Source organism: Aedes aegypti, chromosome 3 (genome assembly GCF_002204515.2).
Source record: "Aedes aegypti strain LVP_AGWG chromosome 3, AaegL5.0 Primary Assembly, whole genome shotgun sequence".
Lineage (NCBI taxonomy): Eukaryota > Metazoa > Arthropoda > Insecta > Diptera > Culicidae > Aedes > Aedes aegypti.
Genome location: NC_035109.1, coordinates 2,085,290 through 2,110,748, shown reverse-complemented (window position 1 = coordinate 2,110,748; position 25,459 = coordinate 2,085,290). Strand labels below are relative to the sequence as shown.

The 25,459-nt window shown below is 35.4% G+C and overlaps 1 protein-coding gene across 1 annotated transcript in view; it reads left to right on the top strand.

Moving 5' to 3' along the window:
• The first annotated feature begins 2,855 nt into the window (after positions 1-2,855).
• LOC5568551 (homeobox protein OTX2-A) overlaps positions 2,856-25,459 on the top strand; it is a 171,565-nt gene continuing 148,961 nt past the window's right edge. Inside the window, exon 1 of the mRNA XM_021851257.1 lies at positions 2,856-3,658. Coding sequence (XP_021706949.1) covers positions 3,268-3,658 — 391 coding nt within the window. The 5' untranslated portion in view covers positions 2,856-3,267. The remainder of the gene's footprint in view (positions 3,659-25,459) is intronic.

Here is a 25,459-nt window from a genome sequence, read left to right as displayed (position 1 = left end):
GAGATAAATGGTAAATTTTATTGTATAAGCCTAATTTTGTGTGATAGAAACCACTCAGTCTACATTATTGGACAAAAAGCGATCACTAGAAAGCTATATGATAATCTATATTCATTTGACTTGAGTAAGCATAAAAGAGTTGTTAGAATCAATAATACAGCCCAACAATGTTTGATTATGGAGATTGAAAATGAAAACAAAAAACAACAATTTATTTCAAGATGTAAAACTCGCACGCAAGTAGATTAGCCCTAGTCATGTTGCACCATGTATATGAATAAAAACAAGAAAAAATGTATCGCAAATGGTTTTTACTGTAGAGTTGAACTATCTCAGGATGATAATATCTATAAAAGTCAGATGAACATTAAAATGAGATATGGCATCAAAAAATGATCTTGACAAGATATGCTGAAAAATTAAGAAATGAATATAATATCACAACCAGATCTCAAATCATAATCAGCTATTGTATAGTTATTATTTTGTAATTCACCTCTGCCCGGGTAACGACCACTTTTATAGCGACAAAAGCTCTCTATTGCGACATTTGTCGGTCCCTTGGAAAAGATTTTAATGTTACCACTATTCTCTATAACGACATTTCTCTATTCCGACGGTCCCTTGCGATGTCGTTATAACAAGCTTAGACTGTAAAGATAAGGACAGTTTAACTTGAAAGAAGCGCCTAATGAGTGCCAAAAACTTTTCAGGAAAATGGCCTATTCGAAGAAACGGGAAGTTTGAGGAATTGGCACTCGGGGAACCTTAATTAGGAGAAAAGTACCACAACCACGTAACAAATCCTTAATGAGGCAATTTAGTCCACTTTACCCTACTGCTGCGACACATTGCAGATCGCTGAAGTGATGTCGTCGGCCGGTAGAGGTCGGTGGGTGACCGCCAGACTGTAATAGAAACGACCGCATCGGGACTCGAGTGTGTATCCCGTCGCATGTTTTGAAGCAAAACGACCGAACCGAACTGTCGGGATACTGAACGCGGCAACGATGGTGGTGGTGAAGGATAAAGCCTTTAAATCAATTATCATTCCTATCTCGCAGTTATTCTGCCACTCCAATGCCGCCGGCCAAGGCACGCTCATGATGGCAATGGCGACGAGCATAAATGAGGAGAAAAGCGTGACGAAACTGAACATCACCGACAACTTTGGGATAAACGACACACGATGAATATGCATTGTATTACCTCGAGGGCTTCGCAGGATATGAGCCGTTTTTTGTCACATAAAGTTCCAAACAGTAGGCCTTTAAATTTAAAATGGGTTTGCTGATGGCAAAGCCTACTTATAAGTTTTTGGATATTTATATCAAACTTTCTTTGATGGCTGCTTGGAAACTTAAATTTCTATAAAGACAATTAAAACGATCAAAATTAAATCTATTTCAGTTCAAATATCTATATTTTATACCAACTGATTGCTGCCACACAAAACCTTCGCAACGCGAGATCGAAGCATATTGGTACAAGTTGACTGCCTCGTATCTGTCTGAAACCATTCAACAACAAAAGTCCTCACCCCTCAGCTGCAGCACAAAAACATCCGCTCGTTTTTTCAATCTATATTTTCATCTTCACTCGTGTCTCCAGAGAGACGATCTACGCGTAGACAGCGGGCAATATCGGGATAACAAAACAAATATATTATTTTGCAAATTAGACTACAGCTATAGAGCCGACAGAGCCTCGGGCAAGAATAAACCACCATTTTGTTACGGTTAGCTCTGCTGCTCATCGTTTCATTGTTTTCCCCAAATCGACTGATAGTCCTTGCGCCCACACACGTCCACAACTCTATACCAACGTACGAGTTGCCCTGGCAACCCAGTTCATACATTAGCTTGAAATGATTGGTCAATTTTTTACGCCAGGACATTTCTCCTCTGGAGAATTTGTTCTTCTCTTTCCTTCAGCGCACACATTCAAACACAACGAAGCGCATGCTCTGATGAACCTTCTATCCTTCATCAGCTTGTGCAACAAGGATAACAAGCCTACTTCGCTAGCAACATCACGCACACCGAAGAAACAACGCGACACGCACCAGCCTACTGTGATCTCTTTCGCTCTTATCCCAACAAACTCACTTCCGCAAGCAGTGCTCCGGCGGCCCCTTCATAATCGGCCATCGGTTTCGGAACGAACGGAAAGCGAAGGATAAACATATCCTTCCAACCTGCGCCCCGCTCGCTCGCTCATTCCTTCAGGCTCACCACGTGAATCCTTCTAACCCTCAGCATGTCGTCAGCCACATCAGATGATATTAATTTTGTTACTTTCCAGCATTTCATTTTCAGTCCGATCGACTCTTGCATCGTGCTACGACGCCGCCGAGACAACGACGACCGGTCGCGGAATCCAGCTCGAGAAAATTGTCCAACTTTAGACTCTCGACTCCAGGATTTTCAAGTATAGTGGCCCCCCCTCGGTATAGTTGCTCTTCTCCACACCATTCGAAGCCGTTACACATACACAGCACAGTCACAGTCTCAGAGAGAAACAGACTACGGCGAGCTGCCGCAAAACGAAGGTCCTGATAAAAATATACGTAACTAAATTGAAGTGATACTATTATCTACTTGAGATTTCCATAAATTAATTCGATATGTCTCAGATGATTACGATCAGTCCGGGTACCAATGGCGAACCCCGATAACCTTGACGTTGAAAGGGAAAATTTTTAACCGTCTGATGAAACGTGACTCAAGTGGTGGAGCGAAGTTGCGATAATCGAATTTCGGTGTTTAGTGTAGATCTACGTGGATTATAGCAATCCGTGTGGCGCAGTGTGAAAGAAAGCTGGGTATTGTAGCAAGTGAACCAAATTAGTTTAACTATTATTTGTGGTACGAAACAATATGGATTAACAGCGGTGAACAAGTGAAAAGAACAACCAAAGTCCCGAATACCAGGGATAACTGCCTTACCTTTTGCCGTCGCGTGTATTCATCCGGATTCAAACTGTATCTACCGTCGGATTGTTGCTCTCCGGTGCTGAATAGGGAGTATTCGTCGACAACCGGGCACTACAATCCCCTCGGCACCAAGTTGGATTTCAAAAACGGCTGTGCCGATTCCGGCCCGGCTGGTATTGGTAGCGGCGGCAGTGGTGCACCCCCATCTGGATTAAGCCCGGCCAGTCCCGATTCGCAGCAATTCAATATCTTCCCCGCGATTTTTAGCCGCCAGCTGAATTTCACCGGATCAGGCGCTTCGTGTGCAACCGGCGGTCAAACGGGTAAACTGATGGACGACCTCCGACCAAACCTCGTCGGTGGCCTACTGGGTCTTCAGCAAGGCCTACTAGACGATCACAATCTATCGCACGGAAACCTCCAACACAATGCCCAAGATTCGAAATTTATGTCACTGCAGGACAACCGCCTGATGGGCATTGGATCGCATGAAAACCGCCTACTAGGATTATCGCAAGAAAACCGAGTGCCAGGTGGTGGACCCGCGGGAGGTCAAGCAACTGCTGCAGATAAATCCCTTCAACGAAAATGCAGCAGTACGCCGGAGGATTTCAGTGCCCTTTACGGTGGATTAACGGGAACTACCATTAGTGACCATCACCACCATCACACGCCTGCACATACGCCCCCGAACCGGTTAAGTGACAACGCATCTGTGACAGGTGAGTCGCTTGCTTTGTTTGGATCGATCATTTCCGACGGGGTTTGTCAGGCTAATTGTTTTGACGCTTACCGTCGGATGGTGATAAGTGCTCGCACGCGTCCGGGATTAACTGCGGTCGACAGGATTGTTTCCATTGTCAATTTCGAAGGGAAGGATATGACAATAAATGCTTCGGTTGATGCTCTTTCCATTTATCGGGATGTGACGGATAATCCTGGAGTTATGAAATGGGATTAAGTCAAGGCAATGATGGGTGAACCAGTGATGGTCATTTTGTTTGGGAAAGTGGCAAACCAGCTGCGAGTTATTGTGTTGAATACTGCCCATAACTGCATATTTGTCACATTCGACGATTTTGCTTATTCGAGTTAATACCGTGGAGTGTCATTAAATAATAAACACTTTCGACCAAATTAAGGCGAAGTAGGCCGTTGTTGAAATTTGTACGTGTCGTTGATGATTGTTACTAAAGGCTGGTTTGCTACCGACAAGCTGAAAAACTGTGAGCTATTGATAAAAGCATATACCGTTTTGACTCATATTCCGAACACTTAAGGCCAACAGTGACTTCAAACGCATCTGATGGGCATAAATTAGCTGATATTTGTAAAAATTAAAAATTTCCCGCCTAGTCTAACTGTTAACTATTGGGGATACCGGTAAAAATGTTTATTTAAAATCGTTTAGTATTCAGGCAAAAGTATGAAACAACATTTTGACTCAAATGCCGAACATATTCCGAACACCTTGATTCAAATTCCGAACAGCAGGAATAAAACGTATTCAAATGAATAATTTCGCAAATAAATTTATCTTAGCTGGTTTTACTGGTCTCGATCTAGAGAATCATCACTACTCCCGAGGTATAAAATAGATTGGAAGACTTTAAAATTGAATTGCAATTGACTGCCATTTGCTTGTAATTTAATGACATATTTCAGCGAAACATTTCAACCAAACCGCCATACAAAAACCGAGTGTTCTGAATATGAACCTGTTCGGAATTTGAGACAAAACGGTAACTGAAAAAACGGTAACTTCTACATAAATATACATGAATTTAGCACAACTTTTGTGTAAGAACGTTAGACACAAATACTAACAGAAATCCACATACAGTAAGGACCCGATTTTGTCAGCCCCTCGATGAATTTTAGGCTGACAAAATGGGGAACCTGACAAAATCGGGTCATTTTATTTTGTTCCTGTTTTTCAAATTTTGACGTCATTTTATCAGGGGCTCCCCCTCCCTTATATTGGTAATATTGAATTTTAACACTTAATAAAAGGCATTGCTATTGCCCCCTCTGGCTACACCCATACGTGCATCATCAAACATTATCATCAATTTTAATGTAAACGTGGTAAAACATGACGATAACAATTTTTTGACAAATTTTAAAATAGGCTGACAAAATCGGGTCAAAAAGCTGACAAAATCGGGGATAGACAAAATCGGGTCAGTACTGTATTATCATTGATAAACGCTATATGCAATGGAGCTCTGCACTGTTTTGATTTTGTATGCGATTTTGACGTTTACTGGCCTTGTAGTTTACTAATTTCGTGAAGGAGTAAAAGAGAGAGACAAATGATTGTGCAGATCCCCATTAACTATTTAAATGGAATTTTACATTTGTACGGTGCCAAATAAACTCGTTTCCATGGTCACATAAATAACACGATACCGGTAAAACGTCAACGAATAAATTCGTGGTCCATTGGAACGTAGTTATCGGGCGTAAACTGAGATCTATTTTTAGTACCGTAATTTCGGGTTAAATTGATCATTTTTCACGGTTTTTTCTGTTTTTTTTTAATGTTATCAAAACTATTCAACTAAATGGAGGAAAACAAATACGACGGTGAACTTCATAGGTATAATCTAATCTAATCTAATCTAAGCGCTTGCACAGCCAATATTGAAAAGCATCCTGGAAATACCTAAATTTATTCAGGTATTTTCTTGTCAGCATTAATATTTGCAGAATATCATAACGATATGATACAAATATTAAAATGGCCAGGCCCACTGTGCAGACTTTGGGGTTGAAGATAATTGATAAAAATCATGACGATCAGGTTATTCACGCATGAATAAACTGATAGCCAAAACATTTTCAATTCAGAGAGGAAGAAACGGGGACAACCGTACCAACCGTTTCGATTCAGGGTTATAGGTGAAATCGTTGGGAGTGGCGTTGCTAAGAAAGTTAATGCACACTCCATTGTTGTTCTCCTGGGCTGGGATATAGGCATTTCTTCCTCATGTCCTGGCCTTACAGCCTTGGTTTAAGCGCCTTTGCTCGCTCTCTGAAATGAGATGAAAATTTATTTTGCCCCTTTCCCGTTATACAGAAATTGAAATTATAAATTAAAATAAATGTGCAAATATGCAAAACAATTATTATTATAAGAAATAAAGTTTTAATTGGAAATCTCTCACCAAGTTCCTTAAGTAGCTTCCACAATCTGAAGGCATTGGTGCAGCTTCAGAAGCCTTCTGATGAAGTTTAAACTGCAACACCAGCAGCTGAACCTTTCTTGATTATTTCAGTCACTTCTGTCGTTAGCTTCAATACTAAATTCAAACTCTCCAAGGAACTGCAAACGCGAGCCTTCGTAATCTTCAGGGAAGTCAGCACCAAACTTCAGTCCATCCGCGATAAACACTTCCGAACAAAGAAAATTGTTCGTCTACTATTTACTTTCCGAATCACAATCGGCCTAAATTCACTAAATTATCAAAATCAGCAGAAAAAAAAAACGCGAGCGAAAATTTTTGACGTCCGTATCTACGCGGGGGTTACTACGATTCCGGTGAACTTCATAGGCATATGTACTTAAATTTTCTAACAAGCGTGATGTTAGTACTAAAAATAATCTTTGAAATAAAAAATCGTGGGATTCCATTTCGGGGTGAAATTGATTACTTGTCAATATGATTATTGTTAGTTCTGAAATCAACTTTACATACTTAATTTGGGCCTGCTGAATCCGAATATGTTTGCCAAATTCTTAACAAGACAAAATTTATGGAAATATTCATTAATCAAATTTCAAGAATACAACGGAAAACGTCTAAATGTAGGCAATTTCCAAATAATTTTCCTACCATCCAGCAGATATTCATTTTTTTTAACAAAACGAGCAAATTGGTACAAATTTTAATGATAAAATCTGTTTTGGGGATATATTTTGAGCATCCTCACAAACTTACAGGCTGACACCACGTCCAAATCCTTGTTTAGAACTTTGTGGATGTCTATCATAAACACACCAAACATAATTCTGGATGTTTACATTATTTTCGTAGATGTAAACAATCTTTGACACCTGTACTACACACAATTCGACAATATTTAAGACAAACAACGTTCATTTACAATAGGTTGAATTGATTTTGGTGCACTATTAGCAAGATTGAAAATCGCATGACACGGTGATCAATTTCATCCTACTGATCAATTACATCCGAATTTACGGTATATTGAATTTTGCTCCTTGGTATCGAAATTTGACAAATCATTGTTGATTTTCGGAAAACATTTGTCTTTCGATATTTACGCTTGATAGTTTTAACAACCATAAATCTAGTGAGCTCAGTTGTCTAATTTTCGGAAAATGTTGCCAATAATTTACCGTGAAGCAATCAGCTCCCTAGAACTCAGTTTCAGATTCTTAATAGAAGGTTACCAAGCATAAAACTTGAAGCTTGAAACTTACTTTGAGTGATCGAATTTATTATTGTGACACAACGACAAAATGATGGTTGCATTACAATATTTGGTGGATTGTACCTTAAAAATATACCAATGTAATAATTAATGGGTTTCAAAATTAGATTTTAGTTACTACCGTAAAACGGGGTAACTTTGATAGTTTTTTCGAAGAAAACTTGAATATTAATGCTTGCTGTTTCAAAGAATAATAATTTATATTTTTAAAACAAGTACTGGCATCCTAGCTATCGATTACAGTCGATAGATTTCCAAAAGATTTATTATGAATGGATTTATAATTTTTCATATAATCGAAAGTTGGTTTTCTGTTTTGGGGTAACTTTGATAATGGAGTATGAATCGAACAAAATTGAATGAATAACGAACATTTGTAGGGCATTGCATACCTCTAGGCGTTTAACGTTATATGGAAATTTCTGACTTACAAGGGAAGGTCACGATGGTGTTACACGGGGTTTTCAACCGGACTATTTTTGTTAGATTCTACATGTCGAAATATGAAAAACCCAAAAGCCTTTCGGGTGATGGACCAGTGGTGTAGCCAGGAGGGGCTCTGAAAGGGGCAATTTTTTACGTATATTATACTATTGAGCTAATTGGAAATTTGACAAACATATTTTTTTTAGTATCTATTGTGATGGTAGAGAACAGAATTGACATAAAAGTATGTTTAAAATGTATTTTCCATGCCATTGGCGTAACCATCATGGAATATGGACACCAAAACAAATATGGTTTTATAAGAATAGTATACCAATACTAAACCCATCCCGATTGCGCCTATGGCATGGAAAATACATTTTAAACATAAATTAATGTCAATTCTGTTCTCTACCATCACAATAGATATTGAAAAAATATTTTTGTCAAATTTCCAATTAGCCTAATAATATAATATACGTACAAAATTTCCCCTTTCAGAGCCCCTCCTGGCTACACCACTGTTCCATCACCCGAAAGGCTTTGGGTTTTTCCATATTTCGACATGTAGGGTAACTCGGTGTTATACGCCCCACCCGGGCAATACGCCCCTCCTCGATATTTAACGAACCAGATTCAATATGAAATTGAAAATGACAGAGAATCCTTACAATTCATGAGACTGTCTCACTATCAAAATTTGACAGTTATAACGCGCAGCAAAACAGAGATAATGCAAAAAGTATCAAAAGTCGAATTTCGATTTAATTTTTCACGCAGTGTTTTTAAGCATTTTTTGAGTCAAATACCACAACATCAAAGCAACCAATTGTAAAACGTAGACTCTTGAACTAATGAACGAATATCATTAGTTAGAATGACCAAAAAGAGTGGAAATTCACTGAAATATTCGTTTTCCAACAACTTCTCATCCCTGGGCAATATGCCCCATCACGGGCCGGATGATATGCCCCACTCTTGATGCCATATATTCCCGAGCAAGCTCTTTAGCAGTTTTTCAGCGTGCATAAGCAGCTGACAGTCCTGGGGCATATAACCCCTGTGTTGTGGGGCATACTGTCCATTTGTCATGGGGCGTACTATCCGTTTGTTGTGGGGCATATTATACTGATACTGGGGCATATTGCCCAGGCTTTTTTTGAAGTGCGTGATTCAGAAGATTGTAAAAAAGATGTTATTTTCAGATAATTAAATAGATGTTTCGGAAAAGCTTACATTTTTTTAACAACTAGTAAGATAATGGTCCTATTGAAGTGTTTTTTTCATTAGAGATAGTGCTTTTGACCGAGATATATCCATTTTTGCTTAAGGGGGGGCATATTATACCGAGTTACCCTAGAATCTAACAAAAACAGTCCGGTTGAAAACCCCGTGTAACACCATCGTGACCTTCCCTTGTTAGATTACAAAAATGGTCCCAGTTTGTGAAAATGCTATTCGCTAAGAGATTTGAGACCGTATTCAAGTTCTATGATAACTAGGCTGTCAAAGATAAGTGGCCAACTATTCAAAACTACATCAAATAGTGATCGTAGAACACATTGTTTGTAAGCGTTTCGAAAATGCTAAAATTGTGTCAATTTTTAATATTCGTATAAAAAACCTCAAATGCACATGATTCCAATGAAAATAGCTTTGACATGAAGTGTCATACTAATACTCTTTACTTTTGCATTCGTTTAGCTTAACTGATTAACAGAAACTTCATTATTTCGTTTAATATGTTGTGGGTCTCGCACTATCAAAGTTACCCGCATTATCAAAGTTACCCCGTTTTACGGTACTTCACTTTTTATAGATATGACCCGAGTTTTCACAATTGTACTACTTTCATTTTTATCGTCTGTTTTTTTTTCTTACTGAGACGGACCAGGATTCCCATCATCTTCGTTCCTTTTATATGGAGACTGAGTAGATTCTTTTTTGCAAATTTCCAATTTTGGTCCAACATTTAATCCTGACATGCCGCTGCAAAGGAATTGCTAAAGAAATTTCTTGGCAATTCCTTGCAGAAAATTTTTAAAGCGACTCTCGTTTGAACTGACATATCTTTTCAACTGCGTACTGCGCTCAGCAAAAACTGATTCTTGATCGATTTCTTGCAGGAGTTTCCCATGCATCAAAATAGGCCAAGAAATTTCTTTTCTTTTCAGTAGCAAATCTGGCAATAAATGCACGGGCTTTCTTATCATGATTCTAAAACTTCTTCAAGAAATATTTGTAAATTTGACGAAAACTACCGCAATTTCACCAGAATCTCAGTATTGGTGCTAGAAAATATGTGGTTCCTAATTTGATAGCTGTAGTCTCAAGATCTCTTCATATATGTTAAGCTAATATTAAAAAACTCATCAATCACTGGCGTTGGCGAAGACCGAAAACCACTCAGAAAATTCTTCGATGTACCATCATCATAAAATCATAGACATAAAGATAATACCAGACTAATCGCAAAATTACACTACAAATCTTGTCAAATTACAGCACCTTCATGATTTCGTGCAAATTGTCGCGTAACCGATTAGATTCCATGCATTTCCTTCATATGCATGATTGTATTTATTTTAAGCGTCACTCTGAATAGATTGTTCTCTACGTGCAGAATCACTCTGCACTCTGAATGGAAATTACTTAACGTGCAGCTTCAGTTACTGCTCATGTTCGAAAGTAGTAAGTACTACATGTTCGAAAAGTGTTTTATTCATACCAAAAATGTAGTAAACTCTGTGGATTTTGTTTTTGAGTAGATGCTACATGTAGTAAAGTTCAACGTTTTTTATTGATATCAACCAATGAGTCAAACAAATGAGCCTACTCATCCATATTTCTTTGACTGCAGTGTTGCGTGGTTGACAACTAACTCATAAAAAATTTCAATCGTGAGTTATGAGAAATTGAGGTTTTCATAATACTGGCTAACTTAACTTTCAACAAAGCCCACAGAATACGAACACCACGGCATAATCGACGATTATCTTCAACGATTTTATTTTTCGTCAATAATTTGGTTAGGCGATTGATCTCAGAAAATATTGTTAAGTAATTTTGAAGTCTAACGAAAATAGACTGAATTTCATGAAACAGGCCCTATCTGTTATAAAGAAATTGATCATTATCGCTATGCCTATATCACAGACAAACAGACGTAACACTGACGAAATTTCCATCGACCACGCATTTAACGATCATTCCAAATTCGCTATGTTACAAATCAGAGGCGCGCGCATCGTTTTTCTTCACGTTTGACGTTTCACACTACCGCCATCTGCCGGTATTGTTGCACGAAACACTTTTTCGTGCAACATGCTCACCAGATGATGATGGTGTAAACTGGGCGATGGTTTTTGAAGAAATTTGTTCTACGTGTTACGGTTGTTTGTCTGTGCCTCTTATTAGAGCTTATGTATAGCTCAGATAGGAAAATTTAATTGATTACCTTCAAAATTGGTTCTATTAACTTTTGATAATTCGAATTTCGAAAAAATGGGGTACAAAAGATGGTACTTTTCATCAATATCTGTATAATTAAAAATGAAGTGGTGTTTGTATGTCACGAAATGGCTCAAAAACGGATGAACGGATTGACGTAAGTTTTTCACAGTTGCATAGGACAAGTGATGCGACGTGATAGTATGAGGAAAAAAATTGGGAAAGTCCTCGGAATAATCAGGAAAACGGGAGAATGGTAATGTGTCATTTTGTATGGAGGATTACATGACGTTAACAGTCTACTTAATGGCAAGACCGAGTTGATCGGGACCACTAGTTGACAGTACATTTTGTACCGAGGACAGTATAAAGTTATGATAAATATGAGTGACAAAAACTTTCCTGGAAATTGGGCTATCTATAGAAATGATTAATTCGGGTAAAGTAGTGATTCTAGACCCCGTCTAGAGCAAAATTTTAATCAAATTTTTTGAAATAACCTATGAACTTATTATTTGAAATACCATTGAAAATATATTCATACCATAGCTATGGTATGGTATGGTATGCATAGGCAACTTTGAAGAAATGTATTTGTCATGGATATGAACTAAAAATTTTGTTTTGTCTTGGCGTAACTGACACTATTTTGTTAGTAAAAAGAGGGAATTTTATCTCCCGAATTCTCAAATTTGGCCACACCCAAATTTGGCAACCTAAAGCTCATGCCTTGTTTCCAAAATTGGTAAGATACTGCACTATGGTCCAGGAATCAGTTTTACGCGGAAAGATGCATTTTGCGCTTTACAATGAAACATTAGACGAAAACGGTCTTCTACAAAGTTGTTTGTATTAGTATGGCCCATTGTTTGATGTTATTGAAAATTAGGGTGGTCCACGTTTTTATAGAAATGGTGTAACTAACTTTCTTATTTGTAGAAATTAAGGTACACATGCTTCAGCAAAGTTGTAGATCATTTAATTTCAAGCAACTTTGCGGAAAAAAGTTTTTTTGTATCTCTTAAATTGACCGATTCAGAGCTTTTTTCATACGATGACCTAGGTTGGTCCGAGAAAAATTGGTTTTGTGGCTCTAGCGCTTTCAATTCTAATATCTCATCAAAGTAGTCTATGAGACACTTTTAGAGCTTTGAAAAATGCGTAATTTGGTGAGTGAAGAATCTCACTCTCTTCCTCCGTTTGGGAGTTATTGTTGTTTTTCTCTCAAAAACATGCCTACTTTGATTGTGAATATCTCTGATTGGGGCAAACATAAAAATACCTTTTGACAGCATTAAAAAAAAAAAACAAAATTGTATATTGTCAAAATATTACGGATGTGTTATTTTTGTAACTCTGATAAAATGCCTTAAAAAACAATTTTTTTTTCACAAAAACTTCAATTACTTTTGAATTAAAACAGATATCACCAACCTTCTTGCATAAAAATTTGCGTTTTGTTAAGTTCTAAAAGTAGTTCAAAGACTGCTTTGTCGTAATATCAATATTTAAAAAACTAGAGTTGAAAAACTTATTTAAGTTGGATCACCCTGCGATGATTAGCCAACAAATGCTCTAGATTGCTCAAATTTTGAGCTACAGAAATTTTTTTTGGCAAAGTTGATCAAGCTCTACTACTTTGTCTAAAAGTATATACCAGAATTTTTGCAAATAAAAAAGTTGATTATATTATTTATGTGATAGTGTGGACCACCCTAGTTTTAAATGACACAGTGTGCAAGCTTACAATTTTAGAAACAATTTTGTAGAAGATCATTTTTGTCTAATATTTTATTTTCATGCTCAAAATGCAAAATAATAAAGAAATACATACTATGAAAATCTTCAAAATAGTTTTAGAGCCATTTCTTTCTTATTCCAGATTTCTCGTCAAAATGGTCTATGAACGACTTTTAGAACTTAATAAAACGCAAATTTTCATGCAACAAGATTGTTGATATCTATTTTATTTCAAAAGTTATTAATGTTTTTGTGATACAAAATATTTGTTTTTCAAGGCATTTTATTAGAGTTACAAAAATAACACATTTGTAATTTTTTGATATAATATTTGTTTTGTCTTTTGAATGCAGTCAAAAGATATTTTTTATGTTTGCCCCAATCAGAGATATTCTCAATTAAAGTAGGCATGTTTTTGAGAAAAAACAACAATAACTCCCAAACGGAAGAAGATAGCGAGTTTTTTTAATTCACCAAATTACGCATTTTTCAAAGCTGAGTGATTCCAAGCAACAGCCCCAAAATTTGGTAATTTTTTTAATTCATTTTTTCCAATTTAGCTGAAACTTTGCACAGTTTTTCAGTTCCATCTAAATCGTCATTTTCCGATATCAAATCTTCAAGTTGAGTCACGACTAACTTTTCAAAAGGGTGTATGTGAAAATGGTCCAAAAATATTCAAAAAGCTGCACAGCAAAAGTTATTAATGTTTTTGTGATACAAAATATTTGTTTTTCAAGGCATTTTATTAGAGTTACAAAAATAACACATTTGTAATTTTTTGATATAATATTTGTTTTGTCTTTTGAATGCAGTCAAAAGATATTTTTTATGTTTGCCCCAATCAGAGATATTCTCAATTAAAGTAGGCATGTTTTTGAGAAAAAACAACAATAACTCCCAAACGGAAGAAGATAGCGAGTTTTTTTAATTCACCAAATTACGCATTTTTCAAAGCTGAGTGATTCCAAGCAACAGCACCAAAATTTGGTAATTTTTTTAATTCATTTTTTTCTATTGAGCTGAAACTTTGCACAGTTTTTCAGTTCCATCTAAATCGTCATTTTCCGATATCAAATCTTTAAGTTGAGTCACGACTAACTTTTCAAAAGGGTGTATGTGAAAATGGTCCAAAAATATTCAAAAAGCTGCACAGCAAAAGTTATTAATGTTTTTGTGATACAAAATATTTGTTTTTCAAGGCATTTTATTAGAGTTACAAAAATAACACATTTGTAATTTTTTGATATAATATTTGTTTTGTCTTTTGAATGCAGTCAAAAGATATTTTTTATGTTTGCCCCAATCAGAGATATTCTCAATTAAAGTAGGCATGTTTTTGAGAAAAAACAACAATAACTCCCAAACGGAAGAAGATAGCGAGTTTTTTTAATTCACCAAATTACGCATTTTTCAAAGCTGAGTGATTCCAAGCAACAGCACCAAAATTTGGTAATTTTTTTAATTCATTTTTTTCTATTGAGCTGAAACTTTGCACAGTTTTTCAGTTCCATCTAAATCGTCATTTTCCGATATCAAATCTTTAAGTTGAGTCACGACTAACTTTTCAAAAGGGTGTATGTGAAAATGGTCCAAAAATATTCAAAAAGCTGCACAGCAAAAACGGTTTGTTCGATTGTTAGACAACTAAAGAAACAAAGTTAGACAACTAAATAAAGATTCCAAAAAAATACACACAGTAAAAAAAAATTTTTTTGCATTAAAAAACATCATTTTTGACACAAAAACTCAAATATCTCAAAACCCTATCGGAATACCAACGTAATTTTTTGAGGGAAAACGGTCCATTATATTAGCTATCTACCATAAAAATTGTGTAAATTATTACGGGAACCGCAGTTTGTTGCTGATTTTATTGTTAAGGGCCTTGCGGGAATTAAACAAGTCGTTTTCATGTATTCATTAGTATTATGTATATTATATGTATAAATATTATGTATATGTATAAATATTATATGTATATGTATATATGTATAAATTAAAATGAATTAACAGATTACACGAAAATAAATTTTTTTTTACCAGGATATTTTTTTTAGAGTATGATCGATGAGTTTCTAAATGTTATATATAAACTTTAAAAGTTTTGGATTTGGGTATGCGTTATGAGATCATGAAAACATTTTATTAATACTAATTTATTTATTTATTGTTATTCAATTTTTTTACAATATCGAACACTTTTGCATCATTATCAGTACAGTTCGAGTATAGTTTTGCTTTAATTTTATTTTCTGACAATGGAATGAAACAGTGAAATTTTTGGGTTCCTCGGATCGTTTTCGCGTTATTATATTGCTCGCTGAGCTCTGATGCCGTTAATTCGTACTCTTCAGTAGTAGTAAAACAAAATGATAGTTTTGTTAAATCTTCTTCTTTTTGCCCAATCAAATAGGTCTTTTGCAGTTTTAATTGGATGCTCACGTTCTTTGGCTAAACTTGCTCTTGTGGCCATGCGCTTTATGGTTCCTCTAATAGCATCACAAGGACCTTTGCCATGTGACGTAGCAAAGAAATGCCATTCTGCATCAATTCCGTACTTTGATTTAAATTGACATAGACTCGAAAAATTCTTACGGTTTTTGTACTGCGATGCTGCTCCATCAGACATGAAATATATCTTTCTGATTTCTTTATCCTTATCAACGCGTAAAAAGCTAATCATTTTGGCAATGAACAAATTCAAAAGTTCAAGTTCAAGTTCAAAGTAGTCATCATTAATCGTTTTTGGATTGCTTGACGCTTTCCATCTTTTTTTACAGATACATAATCTTTTTGGCCAGGCATAGCTCTACTTACTTCATCGTCTTCAAAATATTGAATTATTTTTTCTTTTGTCTCATCTGTTAATGAAGTAATCGACCTAGCATTTTTGGTTGCAAGACAGTTATTTTTGAATTGTTTTGCCTCTTTTGCTGTATTTCTATTGGTTTTGAACTCATCAATGGCGTCTTGAATAGACCACGAGCTTGGCAGCATCGACAAAATCAATAATTTTTCGTACCTTGTCGTGGCTAGATTCGAGAACCTTTCCTTCATATTCATAATTACCTCATCGTAGTCTGTATTTTCCACATCCTCAGGTCCTAATTTGAAGAGGTTTCTTCGTACAGCTTCGTTGATTTCACGGTATTTTTTCTCGGGATAATTGACGTAACCCATCTTCGTCCATTTAATCGGAGTCACTTTTATTCCAGCTATCCCTTTGTTGAAGCGTTCGATGTTGACCTTCTGGATGCACTCATCTTCTGATTGATTTGTTGAAACAGATGTCGCTGATGGTACCGTGGCAAGACTATCTGCACTTGGTACTTCTGGTAACTCCTCAGTTGTTGTCGGTGCATCTAGTAATTCCTCAGTTGTTGTTGTTTTCGAACTTCCTGCAACCTGATCCACCGATGATGTACAGATTGCCCGTTTGTCAACGTTTAAACGGCAGGACGTACAAATGCGTAAATTTGTATTCAATGTAGACATTGGAGCATAACCAGCCGCTTTCAGTTTATCTATGGTGCTTTCGGTGAGATTTCGTAGCTCTTTCGAACACTTTTTTTCTGCAAACGGCCTGCAACAGTTGAGAAAGCGACTACTCATGTTGCTCGTTAGATTTTAATAAACAAAATCACTTTTAAGTTTTTACTGACTAGTTTGGTGTCGTTTGCTTGACTGAAGAAAAATTTTACAATTAAATGTTTTATAACCATAGTGGTAGTATATTTTTAAGTAGATGAAAAAAACCGAATTTAGTACTATACCATTTAATTCCACTAGAGTTTGTATCCTTTGACAGATACGCGTATTTCGACCTCAACTGTAAGGCCGTCTTCAGTGTCGTGTACTAGACTCGACTTGAAGAAAACCATCGTATGCACACATTATATATTAACACTAGGTATAACCGTATTTCCCTACCCATTATTATTTTTTAACTTAAAATTTATGAGCTTTAGGTACATTCCATCCCTCTTTTGTTGAAACTTTAAATGCTGAAAGGTACATCACGGGAACGATTAGTAGGTACCAAGTTGAATAGCCATGTATTGCCGTTGCCGTTGTCTCTGTTGAGTAGCGTCGTAGGTACCTGTTTGCAAATTTCCAGACTCTCCGAGAGAGTCTGGAAATTTGCAAACAGGTACCTACGACGCTACTCAACAGAGACAACGGCAACGGCAATACATGGCTATTCAACTTGGTACCTACTAATCGTTCCCGTGATGTACCTTTCAGCATTTAAAGTTTCAACAAAAGAGGGATGGAATGTACCTAAAGCTCATAAATTTTAAGTTAAAAAATAATAATGGGTAGGGAAATACGGTTATACCTAGTGTTAATATATAATGTGTGCATACGATGGTTTTCTTCAAGTCGAGTCTAGTACACGACACTGAAGACGGCCTTACAGTTGAGGTCGAAATACGCGTATCTGTCAAAGGATACAAACTCTAGTGGAATTAAATGGTATAGTACTAAATTCGGTTTTTTTCATCTACTTATAGGTATTCTACTAAACAGCTCGAAGATTTATTATCAGTATATTTTTAGCTTTTTCGTGAGTATGTTCATGGTATGTACCTATCATGTTTTTGATGTTGTTGAAGTTACTCGCTTTCTCTCAAATATGATTAACAAAGTCTATTCTCTACCAAGGCGGGTCTATACCCAGGTGTAATCAGATTTTAACTTTGTGGAGAAAACCAGCGCCGAGAAAACCGACCTGCTTTACGTATACTAGATCACCTGGGTATAGACCCGCCTTGTTCTCTACGAGGTAAACTTTTTGCAGGTAAACTAGTCGTATACCTGTATAGAAAACTTTTTTTGTAGCTTCAATACTTTATGGTTTTTTAGTCTTCAATATTAGATTTCTTATAGGTTTCTTTTATCAAAAGGTTTCAACACTATTGCGAGAATTTTTCTTCAGTTACGTACAATAAAAATATGACACTATCAAGACTTTAGATCACAACACTGGATCGCGTCTAACTTTCTAATAGATGCTATAATAGTTATGAATAATTAAATAAAATATCATGAAAACAACTTGTTAACCTCATGTGGTACCCTTAACAAAAAAATCAGCAACAAACTGCGGTCCTAAAAAAACTAACAATGAAAAAAAAAATTCACTAAGTGTCAAATTTGTGAAATATTTGAAATGTCATAACTTTTTTGTTTATTGGCTTACCATCACCAAATTTTTATGGTAGATAGCTAATATAATGGACCGTTTTCCCTCAAAAAATTGGTATTCCGATAGGGTTTTGAGATATTTGAGTTTTTGTGACAAAAATGATGTTTTTTAATGCAAAAAACATTTTTTTTTTACTGTGTGTATTTTTTTTTTGGAATCTTTATTTAGTTGTCTAACTTTGTTTCTTTAGTTGTCTAACAATCGAATGAACCGTTTTTGCTGTGCAGCTTTTTGAATATTTTTGAACCATTTTCACATACACCCTTTTGAAAAGTTAGTCGTGACTTAACTTGAAGATTTGATATCGGAAAATGACGATTTAGATGGAACTGAAAAACTGTGCAAAGTTTCAGATATTTTTGAAATGGTCGATCAGAATCGACTTGCATGCCTCCGTGGAATCCCTCAGCTCTAAAAGTGTTGCATAGACTACTTTGATGAGATATTAGAATTGAAAACGCTAGAGCCAGAAAACCAAAACAAAAAGTTCAATAAATAAGTTAAAAATCAATGCTTTATCGACTTGAAGAATATTGTTTTCCCATTTGTTAACAAGACATAAAGCCAACCATTTTAGTTTCATTCATATATTCTGTTGGGACTTTATTGCTTCAAGATAATATGCTCTTTTTGGATAATATTACATTAAAACAAGATATTTATTCCGAGAATTATGCATTCAATGTTGCAGGAGATCTCTACCCAATCAACTCATCGATTTGTTTTGATATATCATTGCTCTTGATGGAATAGCCTGAATATTAATGAGGACAACAGATTCGAGTGTTATCGAAATTGTCATATCATTCAATTTTCCTAATGAATCGGTAACTTGAAGAAAGATTATTTTTATTATTTAGTTGTTTCATTATAGGTTGTGTAAGATTATTTCAGTATGATGAACGATAATGAAAATCAGCTGAAATATTGATGGAAATGAGTAATGTGTACAATAATCGCTAAAATTTTCTTAACATTCCAAATATTACAAGTGTAATCTTTACCATATCTGGCCACTGATTGCTAAATGGATTTGAATTTGGATAATAATGACGAAGATACATTTTAAATTAATATATCTTGTTGATCATTTTCATTGAAATCTATTTCTTAACAACGAATAATAAAAAAAAACAATCCTCTAATATAACGAAATTTCTGTTCAATTTGTTATAAAATATATTGTACCCTTACTCGTTACTGTTATCTTCATCAATGCAATCAAACATTTTTATTTTTTCACATTTTCTGTTGTAAACTTGTTTTTCATGGTATCAACAGCAAAAGTAATACAATTTAGCCTATATGAAACTGGAAACTAAAGTTATGTAACTTAAACAAGAAATATGTTTATTTTAAACTGTTTTCCAAATTACTTTTGAGCGCTACTGTATATCAAACTGTTATTCGTTAGATTACCCTTACGTTTCAGTCAGTAATTAATATCAAACTGTGTATTGAACTTTCGAATTCAAATTTTTTGTTCGGCCAAGGAAAACAGCCAGACAAACGAATTAAAAAAAAAATATATAGAAGGAGGGAGGGCGGTGCTTAATATGCTACGTATTTTCAAAGGAGGGGGGTATCAGCATTTGTGACGAAATGCTACGAGTGGGGAGGGGAGTGTAAAAAATCAGTGAAAAAATGTTACGTCATTTATGGACGGCCCCTTATGTAATTTCCCATACAAAAATTAAAAAATCTTCTCCCGTTTTCCCGATTAACCCGAAGATTTTCCCTAACTGTTCCCTCGCACGATAGACTAGTGTTCCAGGCAAACTTCGTCTTGCCATCAAGTAGGCTGTTGAAAAAGGCCATGGAATCTCTCATAGAAAACGGCTGATTTGCTTTTTCTCCATTTTCTGAATATTTTCGAAACTGTTCTAAACTTTTTCTTCGTACGAACATGCCGGAGTTCTGGACGAATGCAACAGTGAAATAATTGTAAAAATCCGTGAGCCCGTTATCAAGCTATTTCATGACATACAAACACCATCCCATTTTTATTTATATTGACTAGTTGACCCGACAAACCTTGTTTTGTCTCGAAGTAGGCTGTTTGAAAATATGAAACGAAATCCTACTAAAAAAGTTTCAGTTTCCTACGCATGTTTTCCTTAATTTTCCCGTGAAGTCTTTCGATTTTTTTTGTACACAGTAACACGTCGGAACACTTCAAGAACCTAGTTGTGAAAGAATCAGGTAAACCTGTTGACCCGTTCTCTAGTTATTTCATGACATACAAGCACCACTCCATTTTTATTTATATAGATATGGTGAAAAACCTGTGAGAACATTTTTTGTTTGAAGATATTATCATTCTTATATTTTTATAAGAATATGTTTTTAAAATAAAAACGTCTATAACATGAAAAATACTCGAGATACTTACACAGTACGAACGAAACCTGTAAAATTATAGCGAGTTGAATGTAACAAAAGGACTCCATCATATTTGATAGATATTTATGTGCGATCTAAAATTTACACTGCTGCTGGTTTGAAAATGAGCTATAATTAGCTACCAAACAAGAAGAATATATAAAAAAGTTCTAAACTGGATTCGAACTCGTGACCTCTAAGCGATAGCTGCACGCCTGAGCTCTCTCGGCTGTCTCATCATCTCGGAAAGTGGCTGACGAAAGTTGGACAGGTTCTGCTTAAAATGAGTGTATCACATAATCACCTCGACGGTTGGCGGTTTCATCGAGAAGTGATTAAAGGGCAGTCAACAATGTGGAGCGTTCTCTCGGTCGCGTGATTATATTAATTTCTAGCGGATTTAACTGAAATATAGTTGGAAGGGCCCTGATTGGTTGACAGATAGTCATATTTGCTTCAGCTGTTGGCTAACGCTGGTAATTTTCAAATGCCTGTCACAATTTTCCGTCGATGTCCAAATTACGTGCTGCTTAATATTCACAAATTTTTGCTGTGTAGCCCTTTGATGGCTTCAGCAAAAATTTCAATTGCAATCGAGAACCAAGATACCAGTACTAGCCATCTTCAAAAGTTACCCCGTTTTACGATAATACTTAATTTTTAAATCAGTAGAAATTCATTTTTGGCAAACAACTACAGTTAACTCTCCCTTACTCGATATTCCGTATCTCGATATCGATTTAAAGAACCATACTAAAAGTTGGCTTTCATGGCTAACTCGATGGTCCCTTGGATCGCAGTTGCACTGGTTTTGTGTTCTGTAAGTCGATACCTCCCTAACTCGATGGTCCCTTCAATATCGAGTAAGGGAGAGTTGACTGTAGGTCAAAATCAGGTTCGTATGGGACATGAAACCCTGAGTGTAGAGGTCCCTACAAAATTATAAACGATAAACTAAACGCTACACACTAATAAAAAAAAATTAAATTAACATATGATGCCAATTTCATGGCTACACTCTTAAAAATAATGAAAATTACTGTGGACGTAATTCTCGTTATGACTGAACGACACATGATATAAGTGATGGAACAACACAAAAACGTGTCTTTGAAGGTGTATTAAACAAAAAATGTAATTTTACATGTTAATGGACACGAAAGCGATGAAACTGTGATCGACAATTCCCAAATAAAACACTATCATGTTTATTTGACATAAATTTCAATCATTCGGCTCGCTTCTTGCATCCACAAGACGTAAAATCACATGATTTTTTGGTAGTGTGTAGCAAAAATGAAGTAGAAAAAATCCACAATCCACTACAAATAAAGGAACGATTGTGACATGACAAAAAATTGAAATATATGGAAAAATGGTTCAAATTATGGATAAACAATTATTTTAAATTCTAAGATGCCGTCTGGATTTTCTATTGGTTATCAATAGGTATTTTTTTTAACTATTTCTGTTAAAATTGAACGTTTTTCACTAAAAAATATTCACAATTATATAAGCAGTATTCCGACAATGATGCCGCCAACCATTTTGAGAAATTCTGCGATAAATTTGTTTACAAAAACTTGCAGAGAAACCCACAGAGTTAAAGGGCAGTTTTTTCTTTCAGATAACCTTTTAACATGATTGATTTACATCACTTATCAATAAAAATATGTTTCGAAATGTTCCGATAAATGCTACATGGTTTTTAAGTTTTCTTTTGGTTGTAGTACAAAAAAAACTATGTCTGCAAAAGTTATATCAAAAATAGATAAGTTCCAACAATATTTGGTTACAAAATTCTCATAATGTTCATATTGTTTTATAATATACGAAAAACTGCTTTCTAGAATTATTGTAGGGCCGTTGTGGTGAACTTTTAGTTTAGTGGCCGTCCATTAATTACGTTAAGGGTTGTGGGGGAGGATGATTTGAGATTTTCACGACATCTTCGTATTTGCAGTACGCTCTATAAATGAAAGAAGGTCAAATGATCAAGAAAGCTCTCAGCACAGACAAACAGAAGTACCGTAAAACGGGGTAACTTTGATAGTTTTTTCGAAAAATAAACTTGAATATTTATGCATGCTGTTTTATAGATTTACAATTTATATTTTTAAAACAAGTACTGGCATCCTAGCTATCGATTACAGCCGATAGATTGGCAAAAGAGTTATTATGAATGTATGTATGATTTTTCATATAATCGAAAAATGGTTTTCAGTTTTGGGGTAACTTTGATAATGGAGTATGATTCAAACAAAATTGAATGAACAACGAACATTTGTAGGGCATTGCATACCTCTAGGCGTTTAACGTTATATGGAAGTTTCTGACTTAGTTTACTAAAAATGGTCCCAGTTTGTGAAAATGCTTTTCGCTAAGAGATTTGAGACCGATTTCACTATAACTAGGCTTTCGAAGATAAGTGGCCAACTATTCAAAACTACATCAAATAGTGATCGTAGAACAGATTGTTTGTAAGCGTTTCGAAAATGCTAAAAATGTGTATTTTTTTTTTGAATTCGTATAAAAAGCCAAAAATGTTCTTGATTCAAATGAAAACAGCTCTTACATGATGTGTCATACTAATGTTCTTTAGTTTTGCATTCGTTTTGCTTAACTGATTAACCGAAATTATGATATTTCACACTTAGATTTTATCACAGATTTCTGTGAAATTTCACCGAAATCTCAACAGCAGATTTTTCGGTGATCCGTTCGGTGATTTATTATTTCACAGAACGATTTGTAAAACTTGATAAAGCTCATCTGTCAAAAAAACAGGAGTGTTCAGTGATTTTGTACAAACGTTCTGTGAATTTAATGTTTGTTTTTGAATGTTTCACCGAACAGTTCGGTACTGTTTTACAAATTTACGGTGGTTTATTGGCTATTCAATTTGCATTTCACCGGACGATTCGGTATACGTTTACAGAATTCCTGTTAAAAGAAAAAGTATTTTTACTTCGTATATTCGGGGATCTGATTTTATTCAAATCATTTCGAAGAGGTGCTGCTTTTGAAATGATGAATGACGCAGATGTAGTTAGACGTTCAAACGCGATAAATGGAATTAACGGTGTTTGAAAATGAAAAAAAAAACTTAATCTCTATTTTCCACTCTTCATGTTTATTCAAATTTAAAACAATGAAACTGATAACTACAGGACTATCAACCACTTCAGACTATTTTCAGAAGTTCTCTCCTAGGTTCTAAATACCTTACATTTAAAACTGCAATACTATTTTTTTTTCACTTTGTTTATCGTTAGATGAAACAAGTATCAATTCTGGATCAGCCCGTGGTTGTCAGTATAACCGACAATTGATTTCACAGATTTTTGATGAAAGTGGTAAAAATTTTCCATCTTCACCGAACTAAATGTGAATGTTCCACAGATTTTTGTGATTTTTCCGCCTCTACAGAACATTCGGTGAATTTTTGACAGTTCTGTTGAAAACATTTGTTTTTCACCGAAAAATCCGTGAAATCATATTTCACTGAACTGAATCTGTGGATTATTTTACAGAATTCTGTGTTTAATTCTAAGTGTGTTCGTTTAGTATGTGGTGGGTTACGCACTATCAAAGTTACCGGCATTATCAAAGTTACCCTGTTTTACGGTAGCTCTTAAAACAAGTTTATTTAAAATCCATGGTTTAATTCACACCACCATCATCTAGTGGGCATGTTGCACAAAACACGGTTTCGTACAACAAGATGATGGTAGTTTGAAACGTCAAACGTGAATAAAAACGATGCGCGCGCCTCTGGTTTTGATATTTGAAATGATTATTAAACGAGTGGTCGATGGAAATTTCGTCAGTCTTACGTATGTTTTCCTTTGCTCTCAATTCATACCCATGGACAATAAATTGAGAACTAGACTCTGCCACAGTATAACGTAACGCCAAAACTATGAATAAAAAGAAACTAATTTAGAATACAGCCGTCTCTCCATATCTTGATATCGAAGGGTCCATCGAGATAGGGAGATATCGAGATAAGAAATCAGAGGGGGTTGTGTACAAGACACGACCGCATGACGTTAACTACGCCAAGTGATTTTCTGCATTTGAATTTTAGTCGATTGTCATAGTTGCTGCAGCCTTCCTTTAGTTCAAACTCTAACATAATATCGTAACGGTCGCAACATTATAGATTTTCAATTGACACCCAGTCCCAGTATATTGCCATAAGACGTAGTTAACGTCAAAAGAAGAATGAGCGAAGAAGCAGAAATTAGTCTGCTTTTATAGTGTGCTTCCCAACCCACGTGTTTTAACGTGTTTGGTTGCGTAAGAAAGGGGTCGACATTTTCACAATTTTCGACAGTCTATCATCAAAAATCAAAAGTTTTCTTAATTTGAGTAAAATGTTGTATAAATTCCCGACCAATTGGTGGGAAAATTTTGAAAATCTACCGGTAAATGGCTGGATTGTTAGTATTCAAAATCTTACATAATTTCATGACGGTCGCAAACTTTTTAGATTTTCAATTGACACCCAGTATATTGCCGTAAGACGTAGTTAACGTCAAAACATTAATTTAATGAACACTAGATTGAAAATCACTCCGTTACTAGTAAAATAATAAACAACCAAACTTCAACTCGAGTTTCCAAATTGTTCTGAATGGCTTAAATTTGGTTTAGTAACCTTTGATAATGTTCATATCGACATATGGACAGGAAGTTGGGAACAAAAAATCAACAGGAACACGAGATATAGAGATATCGAGATAAGGAGGATATCGGGATATGGAGAGAGAAATCGTATGAAGAATGAAGGAACCGAAGCAATCATCGACATACGGAGAGAACCGACTGTAATAAGATTTTCAATTTT